General features: G+C 34.5%; 1 protein-coding gene across 3 annotated transcripts in view; it reads right to left on the bottom strand.

The window, feature by feature from the left end:
• The window catches only part of LOC117179417 (serine/threonine-protein kinase unc-51), a 54,115-nt gene that overhangs the window by 2,466 nt on the left and 32,628 nt on the right, over positions 1-19,021 (bottom strand). For all 3 annotated transcript variants that reach the window (XM_033371388.1, XM_033371224.1, XM_033371309.1), the window contains exon 11: positions 74-201. In XM_033371388.1, the coding sequence (XP_033227279.1) occupies positions 74-201 (128 nt within the window). The remainder of the gene's footprint in view (positions 1-73; positions 202-19,021) is intronic.

Below are 19,021 nucleotides of genomic sequence, written 5' to 3'. Positions count from 1 at the left end.
CTCTGTTATATATATATATATATATATATATATAAATAATGAACCGGTTTTTTTATTTGTCATATGTAATTACCATTTGGATAGCATGGTTGTACAGAATCTTGTCTGCTGTGGCTCCAGTCTGTCTTAAAAGGCCGGCACTGTTTACCTGTTTGCACTCTGCTAAGCACGTCCTAAACTTTTCGTTCATTGTACTCACAACTGAAATAAAAAAAAAAAACAGTAAAGTTTATGTATAATATTCTCGATATTAATAATGATATGGGTTGCCTGATTTTTTTCTTCCAAATATCACAATGTCTCTTCAACTGATATAGCGCGGTTACACGTTGGGACAACCCCCCCCCCCTTTCCCGAGAAATTGGGTAAGAGTCAATTTTTTTTTTTTAATCGTGTCTTTTTTGTATCTACGCACAATTCTTAGCCTTGCATAGACGTTCTCCGTCGCTAAAATCACGAGAGGATGTATTGTAATCCTTTTCAATTGTTAATCCTTACCACATATCACGGGCATATCCCTCTTGGATATCTCGTCAAAGGGATCTGTCAACTCGATGTTTTTGATCTTATTGTAACCGCTTGTCAAGCATTACAATCTCCGATCTATTCTAAAGAACATTGTAGTCCGTAATGATAGTATAATCAAAGTATAGGCGATAGTTCTTATTTTTAAGGACAGCCTCTGGGACGTACTTGTAAAAAGGCATTCATTCCTGCAACTGACTTTGTACAATTCCCAAACTGAAATTTAGAAATGAATGGCAGCGCGTGAGTTGGCGACTGGAGAACTATCGATTACATCTTTTGAATGAGAGGTGACAGACTCTGATAGGCTAAGCATGAAAAATTATATTATTTAAATTTTGTGTTTTAAGTGGTCTTAAAAACTGATTCTGGGCAAGTTTTTGTTGATTCGTATAATTTGAAGCCGAGTACATAATTAAAAAGTAGTTTTTGAAAGATATACTTGCATTCATCGGTATTATCTTGACAGTCTTGTTTTAACAGTCACACATAAGCTTGTTCTTTAATTTGTTGTTTTTAGTTCAGAATTATGAAGGAAAGTAAAGCGAAGGGTAACAGAGTTTTCTGTGTAGTTAACTGTAAAAATAGAATGAAAAATTCTCCACCTGAAAATGCGACTTCCGATGCTCGTCTGGAGACGGCGAGGTTATCGAATACTCGATTGATGATGTCAGCATGCGAGAAACTGGATTTTACCCACTAGTGAGGAAAGTAAATTAGTCAAGTGTGATCAGAAGTTGCGAAAGTGCTGTCGACACTAGCGGTCATGCTGAATACAATACGAGATATACATTTTAATATTTTAAGGTTAGTAATTTAGAAATATTATATCCAAAATCTACGCTTTTGACGACTAACGATATCTTGTTTCTTTTAATAAATTGAAATTTGGATTAAGTGCGCTGTTAGAAAATTCTTTTCTAACTGTGTGAAAAATGATCGGAAAGAATATTCTCTTTCGCAGTATTAGGAAATGAGAAAAGTTTTTAGTTTTAGGAACACCGTAGCCAGATTAATGAAAAAGAAAATTTAATAATAATTATTGACCGTTTAAATTAAATACAAAATTTCGGGGGTCGATTTTCAACATGTTTCCATTCAACTTCTGAACAAATTAATAGTAAATGTTAATATTATTTAACAATTATTTTTTACTATCTTAACATTATTATTGGTCGTTCCCCAATATTATTAATATGTTCAAAATAATTAGACAGTGCATTATATTATTAATGTATTAAAAAATGTATATATTTAAGGTTGCTCACTTTATTTTCGAAGCAATTATAACAGTAGAAAGAGTTTTTTAGATTTCTGGATAATATATAATAGATAATTTTTAATTAAACAGTTAAATTAGTATATATTATGGTACAACATTACATATCTTTCTCTAGCTGTAATTACATATTTATAGCTTTGCTACACTACAGTCGGAAGTTTTCGGTACGATCAGCGAAATTAGTACTACAAATCACTGCTGACTTTGAATCGTAATTACTCGTTTCAGAAAGAAGTGAGAAACTTTTTTAAACACCCGTTGAAAAGCTGATTGAATTCCGCGTAGAGTTATTTGTAATAAAGATATGTTTATCCTTTGGAAGAGAATAGACCACGTGATAAATTGAAAATAAGTTAAAGAATTTTTCAAAATTTGTACCTTGACTTCAACTTGTGGCATGACCTAGGAAACTTGTAGCCAAAATCTCAAATTCCTATCAAATAGTGTTTAAAGTCTAATCTTTAATTTAAGTCAATAAAAATTTTTTAATCTTTATGGGTTCTCAAGGTACAACTAAAAATGTCCAAATCTGTCTTCGCTGCATTTCAGTCATGTCATATGTTGGGAACCCCTCAATATTTTTAAAGGTTTATTGGCTTAGATTGAAGATTGCTTTTCACATATTACGTCCTATCAATTTCAGTTAATTAATTAATTATTTTCCTTAAGTATTCTGAGTCAAAGCACGAGTAAAAGTTACAAGACAAAATCAGAGAAATTCCCGGCGACCACCGCTCTTGCGGTCGACAGTTGTAATCGCCGACAGTTGTATCTTACCAACACGTAAAGATTAACAAAATTTTATTGGATTAAAATAGATACAAAACTTCAATGACTAATTTGTATGGATTTTAGATTTTTGCTACAACGTTCCTAGGTCATGCCAGAAGTTGAAGTCAAGGTACAAAATTTAAAAAATTTTTGAATTTATTTTCAATTTCTCACGTGGTATATTCTCTTAAAAAGGTTAAACATATCTTTATTACAAGTGACTCTACGCGTAATTCAATAAGCTTTCCAACGGGGTTTTAAAAATGTTTCTCACTTCTTTCTGGAACGAGTAATTACGATTCGAAGTCCCGAACTACGCGACGAGGCTGCCGAAGCCACAATTTGATTGCAGAAAAATCACGTGAAAAAAACCAACGTAGTTATACCGTTTTCAGGATCTGGATAGGAGAAAAACAGTGTAAATCATATTTTTCTGTTTAATTTAATTCTATAAACGGATTGGGCAGTGTTTATTACCATAAACCAGTTTTCTGTTAAAATCTGTAGCTGCTTCAACGTCTTTTTCTTTAATTGAAAATTTAAATGTTTGGTTGAAAATTCGTTTTTTTGTGTGTCGAAAATGAATCGTTTACACTGAAAATTGAACTGTTAAATGTTTAACCATTTTGTAAAAAAACAAACAAATTTTATCCCCCCCCCCCTAAAAATTGTCTTTTTTGGTTGAAAAATCAACTATTCCTATTAAAAACAAAAATAAATGGTCAAGTTTTAATAATATAAAATTTGTTAACACATTTTCCTTCACCCTTACCAGGGGCTGAGACCCCCCCCCTGAACTCGCTTGCCATCATACAATCTCAAAATCGTTTACTCTGTACCCCCTTAACGGCCTCCGAAACTGAATTTCCTTAGACAATGTACCATGTGCGCCACGTGCGAGACGATAATTCGACTACTATCGGCGAAAAAACTATAGGCTTCTGCCTTTGAAACTTAACAACTCAGTCGAAAAAAAATGCTAGCGCAACAAAAAAACAGTCATTTAAAAGCTGAAAGTGTTCTACGTTAATGAGCTTGAAGACGTTTATGTAAACAAATTTTTGTGCTTAGCAGACTGAAAAATGTAAAAAAAGTAAGGATTTTTGGGTACATTTAAGAACAATCAAGTTTAGATTATTATTTCGTATACAAGGGGCGATGGAAAAAATTTGAAAAAATTCATGAGTATGAGGAAAACTATTGTGAACCAGTTGCAGTTGAGAAATTTAGAAAATAATAAAAATTGTTGCTTAAGTACAAAAATGTGCAACTATATTATCTTCAGTTCTAATACAGATATTAAAACGAATCAAACTGCAAACTGTAATGCATAGGCTCTGTATTTATTTTCAATTGCCCGTAAGGATGTGTTAGTCTTATTTTTGTGAAAATTGCGATATTTTTAGACATTTTTTTTGTTAGAAAACAAGTGACAGAAAGCAGGGGGGGGGGGCGGTTTTTTTTACTGCTGACCGCTGGTCCCTTTCTTTGACCCGTGACCAGGTGACCATCGACCCTTGTATAAGAAATAATGCTCTAAACTTGACTGTCTTTAAGCTCATTGACGTAGAACACTTTCAGCTTTTAAATGACTGTTTTTTTGTTACGCTAGCATTTTTTTTGACTGAGTTGTTAAGCTTCAAAGGCAGATGCCAATAGTTTTCTCGCCGATAGTAGTGTGATTGCTGCTCGCACATACTTCACACTCATCTTGAACCGCCTACGTCCTCCACTAGATGCGCAATGTAATATTTCCGGTTTCAAAACAATGTAACAACACTGAGTACAGCTTCCAACGGAGTCGATCAGCTGATTTATTTAATGTATTAGAATTTATAATTGCCTACATTTACGAAACTGAAATCTTTTTATTATATTTCGTATTCATTCGTGCGTCTTTTACAGATACAAATTTAGTTATCATTTTCTCAAATCTTAAAAAAAGCTAACATTTTCTCATAAGGCGTTATGCTTCAATAAATAACCGTTAGTTCATAATTGGCCACCGGAGCGCTATATCCTAAACGCACATACTCAATAGATTCAAGTTCAATGCAATCTGCTTTTCCCAATTTCTTCTGGGAATTTATTATATATAGTAATACTTCCGTAAACGTTTTTGATTTGTGCTATAATATTTTTGGCAATGTTCTTCTGAATACCTTGTTCAGCAATTATGTACATTTGACCCTTTTTCAAATTTATTCTCTGTTTTTATTAGATTATTTGTAAGCCTTAATACTAGTTTTGCTCTTTCTATATCTCGAAGTGCGTATATATCTGCAACATTGACTTTTTTATATAATACAATCCTTGGAGTATACTGAGATAATTTAAATAAATTGTTTATACTTGATTTTTCAGTCTTTGTACTTTTTCTATCGGTTGTTTAGAAGGTGATCCTCAGTTTATATTATTATATCTGATACGCGATTCTATAAAAGCATGATACATCATCATCTTATTTTTTTCATTTATAAGATCTTTACATCTTCCCCAGACACTACTCTAAGGTACAATTTTTCCAAATATTAATTGCACGTGTATTTTGCATGCTAATTTATTATAATGAACAGTACCCAGATATCTGCTCTCTTCAACCTCTTTGAGTACATTTTGCAGCTGCAGTTGCATCGGTGATTTATTTACATTAGTCATTGCAAATGTAACATATACCATTTTCTTTTCATTAATTAATGATTTGTTATATTTAAGCCATTCATAATAAATTACAAGATTCTGATTAATAACATTTTATCATTTTTTACAATGTTTATTCCCATAAACAAGCAGTGTGTCCTCCGAATACATAAAAACTTTCATCGTTAGGCCAACCTGAGACAGGTTTTTCAAGTAAATATTTAATATACGTAAGTGGCCCTAGACGAAATCCATTTGGCACTCCTGTTTTAACTTCCAATTCTTGACTCTTTTTATTGTTCACATATACATATGGTTTTCTATTTTCAAGGTAAGATTTTATTCTCTGATGCCCAAATGATGCAATTTTGTAATAAATCTATCATGACAGACCATATCAAATGCGTTTTTTAAATCTATAAAAAGTGCAGTGACTTTCTTTTTTATCAATATTTTCTGTAATATTTTAACTTGATTCTTAAACCCCAATTCCGCGCTCGTCACTCACAGTTCGAAGTGCAGTTCCCTGCAATTGTCTAACCCGAATACCATACGGATATCGTTTGAAAACTACAGGATGAGGTTGATTAAATTCTACAGTTTTTTCCTCGAACGGGCGTATACTTCCAGGTCACCCACTTAAAACGGGGGGCGGGGGGATTGTATTCCTCCTCTTTTTCTTTAGGCTGTAACAATAGGACGTGTTTTCGAAGGCCCTGAAAGATTTTGCAGCACTACGTAGAACCCTAGGAAACTAAAGGAGTAACCCTACACTGTTAGAAAAATCTGTACGAGGTTTAATATACATGTGTGTGAAGCAAATATGCACGACCGCTACTGAAATGTAAGATACATTGGTGTAGTGAATTTAATATACAGGTCAGTGTAGCAATTTGCGTGAAAACTCAAAGTCGTTAAATTTCTTTAAATCTTGGCAAATATTATCAAATAAATTAATAATCTAGTAATCGTCGACAAAATTGTTATTCATTATGAAAGTGCATTGTAAAGGTAAAACTTTTTCCTAATTTCGCTCTAAATAGTCCAAATTTAAGACGAAGACAGTTAATTGAAGGTTAGTTCTGTCATTTATTTGCTTGATTGAACTTTTCGACTTGAAATCCAATTTTATTTCTGGTTAACAGGAAGAAGGTGCCATGTTTTATTATTTACAATCGAAAATTACTGCTAAACTTATTTTGAATTTGTGAAAAATGGAATTATCTGACTTTTCTTGTAAGTGATTAACATTAATGTATATGAAATTTAAGAAGGTCGCATTTAACGGTGATTTTATATGCTTGATATATTAATTTTAATATTATTTTTAACAGTGTAGAACATACCGGTCATCATGATCAGGAGAGTTGAAATTCTCGATATACCGAGACCAAAGTACTTGCATGTCATTCTCCATAGGGTCATTGCGTCACTCAAGAATTGAATAACGCATAGGGAGATCAAATTTTTTCGATTTTTGGGTTGTATAAATATTTATACATCCCTTTGGCTATTTTTTTTCTTTAAAAACAAACAAAAAATGAATTATTATGCTACTGCATTTGCTCACTTAGCTTCAAAATATAACAAATTTGATTTAACTGTCAATCCAAAAATAATTTATGTAGACTTCGAAATTGCCATCCAATAGGCTATCCTTTCAGTGTTCAATTATTCTATTACCATAAATGGTTATAGATTTCATTTTGGTAAAAGTTGGTAAAGAAAGACTCAAGACCTTGAATTAAGTAATTAATATAAAGACGAAAAATCAGAAGGCTATCCAAACGTTAGATAGTCTAGTTCAAAAGTTTTGCGATTATGTTTTTGAAATTTATATTAAGAGTGGTTCACATTTTTCACCGGAGACCTAGACTCAATTGTCTTCAACAATAATGGAAACAACGTTTTGTAATTTGGTCCAAGGTTTGATAGAAGTCCAAGTGCAAGCCTATATAAAAATGAAAGGCATTGGAAAAAAGGAGCAAGTTTTTGCCAGTATAGATTAGAGTTTTTCCACACAGTTACGGCCAGGCTTTCTATGAAATATTTTGGATTTGACGACAATTTACAGTATTTAATAGGATTGTAATTATGTAAAATAAAGTTATATAAATATTATAGTGCTAAGTCTGGAAATAGTGTGAAGAGAAAAATTTGAAGAAGAAAGAACTCGTGTATTCCCCCCATCAATTATAACCATAGACAGCAACTCGAGTGGACCGAAAGCTTTTAGACGGTGAAACTTGAGGTATTTTGCCCTTGCATACAGTTGGAAGACAGGCAAATCGGTAGAAAAGGCGATGGGCTCTAGATGACGGGTTTTTTTGAAAGTATATACATGATACCCTCTGTCATGAAAGAATGCCTCGAGTCTAACACATTGAGCATGTTCTGATAGCACCTAGTGGATTAACCGTACACACACTTATTAGCAGGGATCCGAACGAAACGAAAAAAAATAAAACGTTCTGTTTGGTCACGTTACGTTATCGCATAACGAAACATTCGTTATTTTCGTTACCGTTCTTTAAATTAAGAACAAAATCATGAATACTTTAAATTCGTTTTGTTAGTAAGAGATGGATAATAAGTAAAATAAATCGATAAATCGATAAATATTATTCAAATGTAACAGAACGAAACAGAAAACAGAATTAATGTTTCTTCGGTATAAATATTGATAATTGCATAAATTGAATAAGGGGAAAAGTATACAGCCGAGGATTTGTAGAATTTATCTGGCTTACTAGGTCGAGTTTTAACAATGTTCGATGACATTTCAACACTAAGCATCCGGAGTTATCTAAAGGTCATAATTATGAGAACCACGACAACCCTAGTACTCCAGAGCATTCACCAGGTTACTCAAACATACTCTACGAGGACCTTTAAGACCCAGCGTTTATGCAAATGTTAAAACGAGCTCCTGAAAAAGCCAGAAAAGTCTGGGTTTTCCCAGGTTGATACCAGGTCGAATATTAACATTCTTCTGAGACATTTCGACATTAATCATCCGGAAGTATCTAAAGGTCATAATTATGAGAACTATGACAACCCTAATAATCCAGAGCATTCACCAGGTAACTGAAACATACTCTTCGAGGAGTTTTCAGACACAGCGTTTATGCGGATGCTAAAACGAACTTCTGAAAAAGCGAGAAAAGGCCGGGTTTCTCAGGTGGTTTAGCCGATCGAATTTTAACATTCTTCGGAGACGTTTCGACATTAATCATCTGGAGGTATATACAGCTCATAATTATCAGAACTACGACAACCCTAGTACTCCAGAGCATTCACCAGGTCACTCAAACATACTCTTTGAGAAATTTTGAGACCCAGCGTTTATGCGAATGCTAAAACGAGCTTCTGAAAAGGCGAGAAAAGTCCGGGGTTTCCAGATGGTTTACCAGAAGAAGGCCTGGTCGCAGAAAAAAACTTTATTAGGTCAAAATTAAGATTTCTTTGTATTACAAAATTCTCCATTTATTTTTCATTTATTACTATTGAAAAACAAATTGCAAGAAGACAGTGACGATCCAGATACTCTAGGCAAGATAAATTACTTTAATTTTTATCTAAATAGAGAAGTGAATTGTAGGTTATAATAACTTTGAAAAAAGTTTTATTCGTCTTTATAAACAACGTTTGATTTGCTTTAAGGGGGTAGCCAGGTTTCAATTACCTTTTTCAACAACATTTTTTTGTTATTTATTTTTATTTAAAATTTACAACTTTTTAGTATGTCATAAGGCATGTTATTAACTAACGAAAAAAATTTATTTTTTATTTTTCATCAATATCTGGCCAATTTCTGGGCGATCTGATGACGCTATGTTGAAAAACGGTTGCCATGATTTTTCAACTTTGCGTCATCTGAAACAAAAAAACCAAAATTTTTCGCAAAGAGCGCATAAATGGCTATATCAAGAACCTCAATTATGAAAAATCTTAATTAATAAACAAATTGTGAAAGTTTTTGTGATTTATCGTTTTTTTCTCACTTTTAAAAAAAATTAACTAGATCAAATTGTTAAAAAATATTAATGAAGAATCAAGACCGAGGATTATGCGACAGCCAAGTCTTTTCTGAATATTTTCAAAAAAATTTGAATGAAATCGGCCCAGTAGATCGGCTGGAATCGTGGCGACGACCCCAAAAAACGCGTTTCGAGATAACGGCACGTTTGAAGTTTGAAGTACGAAAAATTGTGTGTTCCGACCGCTCGAGGCCTTTCGAAGTAATTCATTTTTCGGCCACTTCTGATACGCTCTGAGGTCAAAAAGAATTTCTACCTTATTTCTAAGGATACATAGGGACTGAAAAAGAAAAAAATGCGATTTTTTGAAAATTTCAAACCTGGCTATCCCCTTAATCGATTTTGTATTTTCTTGTCCATAATTTTTACATTTTTAACCATCGGACAATCGTTAATTAATTTTTTATTCTTTTGTAAATTGACTTTGTACTTTGATTAAATAAATATCATTCACTAAAAATAAAGAGAATTTGGTTTGGTTAAGTCGATTAGTTTCCAAAAGTGTTATTAATGTATTTTCAGATACATCCCGACGATGAATTCCTCGAAGCATATGTTTGAGTGGCCTGGTGGAATCTTTGGAGTATCCGGGTTGTCGCATGTCTCATAATTATGATTTTTAGATACCAGCGGAGGGTTCAAGTCTAAATGCCTCCAAATAATGTTAAAACTTGAGCTGGCAAACCACCTGGGTACAATCTTTGACTTTCAGATACCTTCGAATGTCGAAATGCATTTGAAGAATGTGAACGTTGGGTCTCAAAATTCTTCAAAGAATATGTTTCAGTATTTGTATAACTGGAGCACGAAGTTTGCCGTAATTCTTATAATTACGACCTATAGATACCTCTAGAGGGCTAGCACCTAAATGCCTCTGAAGAATGTTAAAACTAGACCTAGCAAGCGACATAGGGTTACTGAACTATTTTCGTCTTTTTGAAACCCGTTTTAGCATAAACAACACAGGGTCTCGAAATTTATAAATTATAATTACAAATTTTAGATTCCTCCGAAGTATTAGAACCTAGATGTTTCTGAAGAATGTTAAAACTTGAGCGACCCTTGATTCTTTCCCTGGCGGACCGAAGGAACCGAAAGGAGCCTCTACAACGTACCCTTAAAGACCCCACTGAGCCCCCCTTCGGTTCCTTTTAAAAAAACTCAAAAAAACAGCAAGATCAACTTTTAAGTTATTGAAATTCGGATTCTACGTTAAAATTCCTAGTAGAAACTCACAGAGTAATCGCAATACTTTTTTTTCAGTGTTAACAATTTTTTTAAATGTCATTAACTACTGCTGAAGGTGACTTCAAGCACATCCATAATAGCTTAAGTAGTATGTTGCACGCGAAATTTAAAAATAAAATTCTCTCTCACTTGCATCGCAGCGTTGTTGTCTGTGGTTTCCACTGCGTGGCGCTAACACCCAGACAAAATTCGGGGAGATTACGATATCCGTGGCGACAAAGTTTTGTTGTTAATTCCTATAAGATTTTTTGCAAGACATACGTATCTGCAAGTTTTAAATCGATATCTCGAATAGTTTTCGAGATATCGAAGGCACCCCTGTAACAGGTCATAGAAATAATGTAAGATCACACGCCTGAACCTTTTCCCTTATAGGAGTCTACATTAAAACTTCTTTTTCTTGTACAAAAATCGCCTATCAGAATGAACTTAAGAAATGATGTACATTAAAAAAAAGGTTAAAAAATCGATTAATCGAAATCTATTCGAGATATCGATTTAAAACTTTCAGCTTCATGTTTATCGCTAAAAATCATATAGGAATCCTCATTAAAACTTTGTCGCCACGGATATCGTAATCTTGCAAAAAATTCTTAGTTACCGACGGAACGCTTATTAACTGCTACTAACAGAAGATTCACTTGAAGCCACCTTCGGTTCATGTAACTGACAGGTATTTTATTTTTTTAAGTTTTAAACGCTGTAAGAAAAAGTATGGCGATTTCTCCGGGAGTTTCTAATGCAAATTTTAACGTAGAATCCGAATTTCAACGATTTAAAAGATGATCTTGCTGGTTTTTGGAGTTTTTAAAGAAGGAACAGAAGGGGGATTTAGTTAGGTCTTTAAGGGTATTTTGTAGAGGCTTCTTTCGGTTCCTTCGGTCCGCCAGGGTTAGAAACTGGTTTTAGCCTTCGCAGGAAAACAGAACTGGATAACCCACACTTTTTCGAAAATGGATTCATTTCACTTTCAGATTGTCAACTTTCACATCCATTTTCTTGAGCCTTAAAAACTTTTTTTAATCGAACTTTTTTGGTCTTTATTATTCAGCAACACTTCAGGTTGGAAGTTTACTTATATCAGAGATGAGGTGGGAGATTGATCATGTAATGGAATAAGAGAATCCGTCAAAATCCAACTGCTAAAAGCGCCCTCTTGGCCTGCGGGTCAACTCCCCGGAGTTACTTCAGAATTTTCGGCATTTTTCAGCCGTTATGCGACGGTAATTGCTGAAGATAGAGAATTTTCTAAATGAGTTACCACTGGAGCTACAATTACAGGAGTTACCATTAATTATGACAAACCTAAAGTTTTTTCTCTTTGAAATGTTGAATGCTTTCAACATTCAAAATTCTGTGTGAAATAGAGCAGAGGATAAAGCCAATTTGTCCTTTTTTAAAATAGATATTGCAAAAAATCCTACTACAATGCATAAGAGCTTAAATTCGTATTAAAATAGTTGGAAACAACTGAAATATATTATCTGTCGACAAATCAGAATAAAAATTAAATAAATATATATTTTGAGGGACAATTTTTATGAATCACATATTTACAAAAATACTTCTCTTATTATAATGAATATTAGAATTCTTTCAACTCTTTTGTTACAACTTTAAATTCTTGCACTGTGATAAGAACATTTCTCAAATTTTTGTCCATAAGTAGTTATGATACTGTGGAAAAATAGCTTTAAGATAAACCCTAGAACATTAAAAAATTTCGATGATTTCGGATATTACCTAAAATTTAAGAAAACATTAGAAGTTTACTCTATTTTTGCAATATCCACTTAGAAAATAGACAAATTTGCTTCATCCTGGGTTACAGATTATATTAATTGATATATCGTTTGTAGCTCATATACATTCATATTTTTACTGATTTACAGTGTATTAAAACGAAATATAAGATATGGTACATATATCTGAAAAAATGTAAATAATACTTTCAAGAACTTCAATGTTTATTATTAATGGCGTTATTTGTCAGGTAAAAGATTAATTTGATCGAAATTCTTGAACACTTCAAAATGTTACAAACTTGTTATTCGTAGCTTTCTACAATATTAATTTTAATTGTACGATTTAAATGAATGATGGATCTCTTGCCTTGAAATTAGAATCGCATAGTTTGAAAAATATAATTAAAAAATACACACAGAATAATGCTTTAAAGTGTACAGTTATCAAAATAAAATTGAAGAAAACAGTAATATAAGTACTAAATATTTGAATGTAACCATATTTATTTAAGGCCTTTTATAGTTTCAACCCCTCATTTAAATTCGGGGAAACCCTATAAAGCATTATTCTAGAATTAAGTACGAACTTTCTACATGTCCGCCTATAGTCCTTATACTGGTTGTATCTAATCAATTTTGGAAATATCCCTTCTTTTATGTTCTATTTCTGTTGTAAGAAAAATCGGTTAGGAGAACGAATGGCTGCGTAGGTGTGAACCCAAAATTACGAAATAGAAGTGGGAAAACTTCAGAGATTTTTTTGATTCGCTTGTCATTCAAAACCATTCTTTATCCAATGTCACTAGATTGCACTATTTGAAAACTTCTTTAAAGGGTGACGCTGAAAATCTATTAAAACATGTTATTATTTCTGAAGCCAATTTTGTAGTAACTTGGGAGTCGCTAAAGACAAGATACGATAACAAAAGAGCACTTATTACAGTTCATTTACAAGAATTCATTAATTTGTCTAATGTATCCAATAACTCTTTAGAAGATTTAAGAAAATTGCGCGATACTACAAATGAATCTCTGGCGGCTCTCAAAGACTTAAAACGCGAAACACATTCATGGAGTGACTTATTAGTTTTTTTTTTAACTAAGAAACTGGATATTGCGTCCTTGAAGGAATGGGAAATGCAGATTGGTGTTGATACTGATTATCCAACTTACAATGATCTAATACATTTTTAGAGAAGCGTATTCGCGTTTTGGAAGCTATTAAAATTTCAAAGGTCGGTTCGAGTTCCTAAGAGAAGAGTAAATCAAGAGTCAAAAGCCACAATGCATCATCCATTTCTAAATGTTTATTTTGTAGAGAGAATCATTCACTTTTTAGATGTAAATAATTTAAAGCGTTGTCTACTGAAAAGAGAAGAGAATTCGTGTTTCAAAAACACGTTTGTTTAAATTATTTGTCTCCAGGCCATAGACCTCAACAATGTGCTCGTAAATACACTTGTGCAAAATGTCATCGAAAGAACAATTCTCTTCTTCACTTTAAAAACTGGAACTCAGCTACTGACTCGGCAGCTCCCACACAAGAGAGTAACTTAGCAAGTCCTAACGTAAACAATCCTCAAATTACGTCTACTTTACAAACTAATCAAAATACTCCATTAAATAATGATCAGTCTACGGTAATAAGGGGGTGCATCATGACCTTCAGAATAATAAACCTATTTGTCTTTTAATTAATTACGATAGGATTCCAGGTACCACTTTACTTGCCACGGCAGTTCTTGAATTGAAAGCAGCCAATGGTAGATTTGAAAGTTTTCGAGTATTAATGGATCAAGGATCTGAATGTAGTTTTCTATCTGAAGGAGTTTTGAAGATATTAAAACCCACTTTTCATAAAATTAATACCAAAGTATATGGTGCTGGTGGAGAATTCATCGGTACCGTTAAAAGGCTAGCCCAAGTATGGTTACGTCCTCGCAAATTGACGGATCAGGCAAATCTAAGGGAATTAAGAAATTTCAGCTTAGCGGATCCCGATTTCTTTGAATCCAATAGAATAGATGTTATTTTGGGAGCAGATGATTTGGATCCTGCCTACTACCTAGATTAAAACAAGGTATTGTCGTTTCCTTAACAGCCCAAAATAGTCTTTTTGGATGGATATTATCAGGACCTATTCAACAGTCTGAAATAGGTCGTTCAATCTCAGCCTGTCATTGTACGGCTTCAGAACTACAAGATAATTTATCTCATTTCTGGGAGATGGAAGAACATCCTTCCTCATCCTCTTTGACTGAGGATGAAATTCGCAGCGAGGAGCATTTCGTTGCTAATTGTACTCGATTGCCCTCCGGTCAGTATATGATCAGATTAACCTTTCGAAATGGTCCTGCCATCGAAATCGGTAATTCCTTGGGTAGAGCTAAAATTATTTTAGAAAAGAATCTAGCCCGCTTAAAAAAAGCCCGAACTTTAATCTGAATACTCAGCTTTCATGTCTGAATATAATAATTAAACCCTATGAAACAGGTTAAAGATTTTACTGAATCGGATTCTTCTCAGACTGTATACCTACCTCATCATCCTATCATTCGAGATAGTAGTTCTACTACTATTTACCTGTAGTCTTTAATGCACCAAGCCTCACTTCTAATGGCTCTTCTTTAAACTCGCACTTGCATATTGGTCCGAAATTATTAACAGACTTAATTTCAATCATCTTACGTTGGCGCATCTCGCAATTTGTTTTTGAAGTCGACGTTGAAAAATGTTCCGACAGATTAAAGTTGATCTACGTGACTGTGATTACCAGCGTGTCTTATGGAATTCACCAGAAGGTAATCTCGAAGCCTGGCAATTAACCACCGTCAAATTTGGAACAGCTTGTGCCCCGTACCTGGCTAATAGGGTTGTTAAACGATTGGCTAGTGATGAGGGATATGCTTTTCCTAAAGCAAAGGCTATTTTAGAAAATAACCTGTACGTTCATGATGTTCTCTTCGATGTTGATACTGTCGAGGAAGCAAGTGAGTTGCGAGTACAGCTTTCACACCTGATGGAACTTGGAGGTTTTCATATTAGAAAATGGGCCCCAAATAATGAGTCGTTGTTATACGACTGTCCGCAAGGCGATCATGAAAGAGTTTTTGATTTTTTTGCCGGGAAGGATATACAGCTGAAAGTTCTAGGATTACATTAAGATCCTCCATCTGATAATTTTAAAATTCGAGTAGAGACTCCAACCATTGAACAACGTTCAAAAAGAAAAATACTTTCGGTAATAGCTAAACTGTACGATCCCTTAGGCTGGCTTTCACCGGCTATAATCGTAGCTAAACGAATGATGCAGGAATTACGGATTCGTAAACTGGATTGGGACGACTCCCGTCCTGATGATCTAACAAAACATTGGAACAATTTTTATAGTCAACTTAATAGACTTGAAGAGATTCGAATCCCAAGATAGACAGGCCATCTACAAACTAGCTCAGTGTATGAATTGCATGGGTTTTCTGATGATTCTGCGAGAGCCTATTCCGCCGCAATATACTTCCGCATTTTTCTGGAGAGTGGTGAGATACAAGTGGTCCTATTATTTGCTAAGACAAAAGTAGCACCGATTCTACCAGTCACTATACCAAGATTAGAGCTATGTGGTGCTCAGTTACTCGCAAAGACATTAAATTATATTATAAATGTTATTCAAAAAGTGGTATCCAGGGGTTTTAGAGAGCGCTGAATGCAAATCCGAAGTCATAATTAAAAAAAAAATGACGGATTCAATATGGCGGACATTCAACACGAAAAACTACTGGATATACTTGGAAAGTGGTATCTAGGGGTCTTTGAGGGCGCTGATTGCGAATCTGATGTCAGAATTTGGGAAAACAAAATGGCTAATCCAATATGGCGGACGATAATTTCAAAAAATTATTGGATTCACTTACAACTATTGGTTTTTGGAGGCTCTGACTCCCAATCTGGAGTCGAAATTTCGAAAAACTAAACGTACTTGATTCTATTGAGTCCCCTTGCCTCTCACTATTCGAGGTGCTTGAGTTAAGTGAGTCCCTTTGCCTCTCACTACTCGGGGTGCTTGATTTGAGTGAGTCCCCTTGCCTCTCACATTTTCAAGTGGTTTTGGCTTACAAATTGTCGTGAGTTCCATCTCCCTCTTCGTCGGTCAATTCAATTTCGTCTAGCAGAATTTCAGTTTCTGAAAGATCAGCCTCTTCATCTTCTCGATCTGCTATATCGGAACTGGATGTTGCGTCTTCTGGTATCACATTTACTTGAGGCGCAGCGAGGAAAACTCTGACATTTTCGGAAATGGGCAAAAATTTCTTCTTCTTAAGTCGCGAATGAACACTGATCGCAGAAATGAGTGGATCGGAAGAATCCATTACTCTATAAAACACATAATAGATATTAGCTTGGCGGTCGTGTTTTCCGTTGTGAAATTGTCTGTAATTCTTAGTCTTTGTTGCGAACTTCAGAAGCTTCTTTGCCAAGCATTCCTACCAGTAACACGCTTGTGCTTATGATTACGGCTCCGTGAATGAGTATATTATGTAACGTTGAAGGCATAGGGTACCAGTTGTAGTAAGTTACGTATATTAGGGCAGTCGAATCACAAAGTCTTCCAAACTCAAGTGGATTTATCGGGAGCTGTTGTGACATAGCGGTTAAAAATGTTTTAAAATTACGAAGTAACTCACAGTCAAGTCCAAGATGTTCTGCAAGTTCATCTGTATTTCCAAAAGCTCGTCGAGCTGTGTTCCCATCGTTCGTAGTACCAGAGCCTCCTGGTTTTGGTTTATCCACTATCAATCCCAACTTTTCCCACAAAATATCTTGAACCTTTTTTTTTCCGCTGAGCAAATATTTCTTTTTGAGCAGGAGATCTTACTTGCCAGACCTTGAGAAGAAGCCTATACGAAATGTGCAAGCAACATTCTAGTATCCTGATCCACGCATGTAATGGACTGAGTCCATACATTAACGAATTTACGTCTGGTAGAAATAGGTCCTTCAGCTTATTGGACAGGTCATTGAAGAACTTAGGAGTTGAATGACAGATGGTGCAAGTTTGCATGGATTTTGTCCCTGTTATTATTTTCAGTACTTTGCCGTCTATCAATGTTAAGAACAAAGAAAAATGGATTTGAATACTCCGTCTATCATCTAATGCAACTTTATGATTTTCTAGTTTGTAAATTTGATTCTCAATTTTCTTTTTTTGATTCAAAACAATTCCTCGGTTTCTTTAGTTTGCAGTATCTGAATGGGGCGACAAGATCTTGGCGATTGAGACGCTCTGTTATTCCAAAGAATAACATTGTCCGCATTGGACAATCTTAAAGGGATGAGAGAAGTTACAAACAAGCTTTCATCACTGAGACTCTCATTGTCTTCTGCTGATTTAAAAGATAACTTGTAAGGTGTACCAGTACTACCATCCATACCCCACGAACACATCAACGAAAGATCCATTTCCGTGCTACCCAAATTATGCATATGCTGGATTATGACTTCCCTTTGCGATTCCACAATCCTACTGGAAGTGTGATTCAACAAGGCCTGCTTTTTTCTCCAAAATCGAAATGTTTTCTTCGGGTGGTCTACATTGCATCTTAACTTCTCTAACACAATTGGACGACGGCCAAATATCAGCACCACAGTTTTTGCTTTCCAACCGTATATTTGTGTACACAGATTTAGTTGGGGAATTATCGAGAAGGAAAGTAAGAGCTTCTTCAGCAGTCTTTTTTTTTATTGGAATTTCCGCTGCCTCCAACAATTTTCTAACTTTTCTTGGTTGCTCCAAGTTTCCTAAAACCTTCTTGAGAACAGTATACAAATCTTTCTTATCAGTTCGATTTGCTGCATAGCATGAAGCCAATAATAGTTTCTCCGGATCGTGCTTCTGTTCAGTACTGATTTTTGCAGATTCCCGCCGCTATGAGCGATCAGATTTCTCATGAAATTCTAGGCTTGGACGACCAAGATGAGAAGATGTTAGATGTTCTCGCTCAGTTTTCATGGTCAATAAAACTGGAAATTCGGAATTCAACCATTCAGCATTTTTCGTCTCAAACTTATCCATGATCCTCCTCGCAGCTTTGTATTTTTCAGAGCGTTTACTTTAAGAGCTTTTAAAGAGGCTTTTAATCTCTCAACATCTGCACTTTCAATGTTATTGACATTCAATTGCTTTCATTGATTGACATCAATGTTATTACATTTTTGATCAAATGTAGAAAACACTTGTTTCTACATTATCAGTTTTGAGGAGTTCTCCAAGAACTTCCCTTTTAGCGAATTTCGTCATTTTATATGAAGAAATGTTGAAATATGGAGCACAATATGGGAACGACAGTGACAAACAGGGAGAAGAGAAAAGAATAATTTGTTAACTTATTCAGAAAGTTTATATATTGAACATGTATATATTTTATACATCAATTATGTTCATTAATATTTTATTAATATCTACGCACGGAATGTGGACGGAAAGCGGATTGCCGAAACAAGTGAGTTCGCACGTCCTCGTTGATGCGGCTAGGAAAACAAATGAAGGTAAGCCAGCAGCAGCGCAGCGCTTTACACGCCATGGCATGGTCGTGCGCGGCCATGTATATATACTATAAGCAGCGAAACAAATAAAAAGTAGCAAAAAGTAGCACACCTATGCTCAATTGCATATCCTAAGGAAGACATTCATATATTTTAGAACTCAATATGTTGTGTTATGTCATGTTATGAGCAATCGGAAGCAGGTGCTCTGCTGTATAATCTTGTTCTAC

The sequence above is a fragment of the Belonocnema kinseyi genome, chromosome 1 (assembly GCF_010883055.1).
Source record: "Belonocnema kinseyi isolate 2016_QV_RU_SX_M_011 chromosome 1, B_treatae_v1, whole genome shotgun sequence".
Lineage (NCBI taxonomy): Eukaryota > Metazoa > Arthropoda > Insecta > Hymenoptera > Cynipidae > Belonocnema > Belonocnema kinseyi.
The sequence above is the reverse complement of the archived record's forward strand: the minus strand, read 5'-3'. Positions and strand labels throughout refer to the sequence as shown.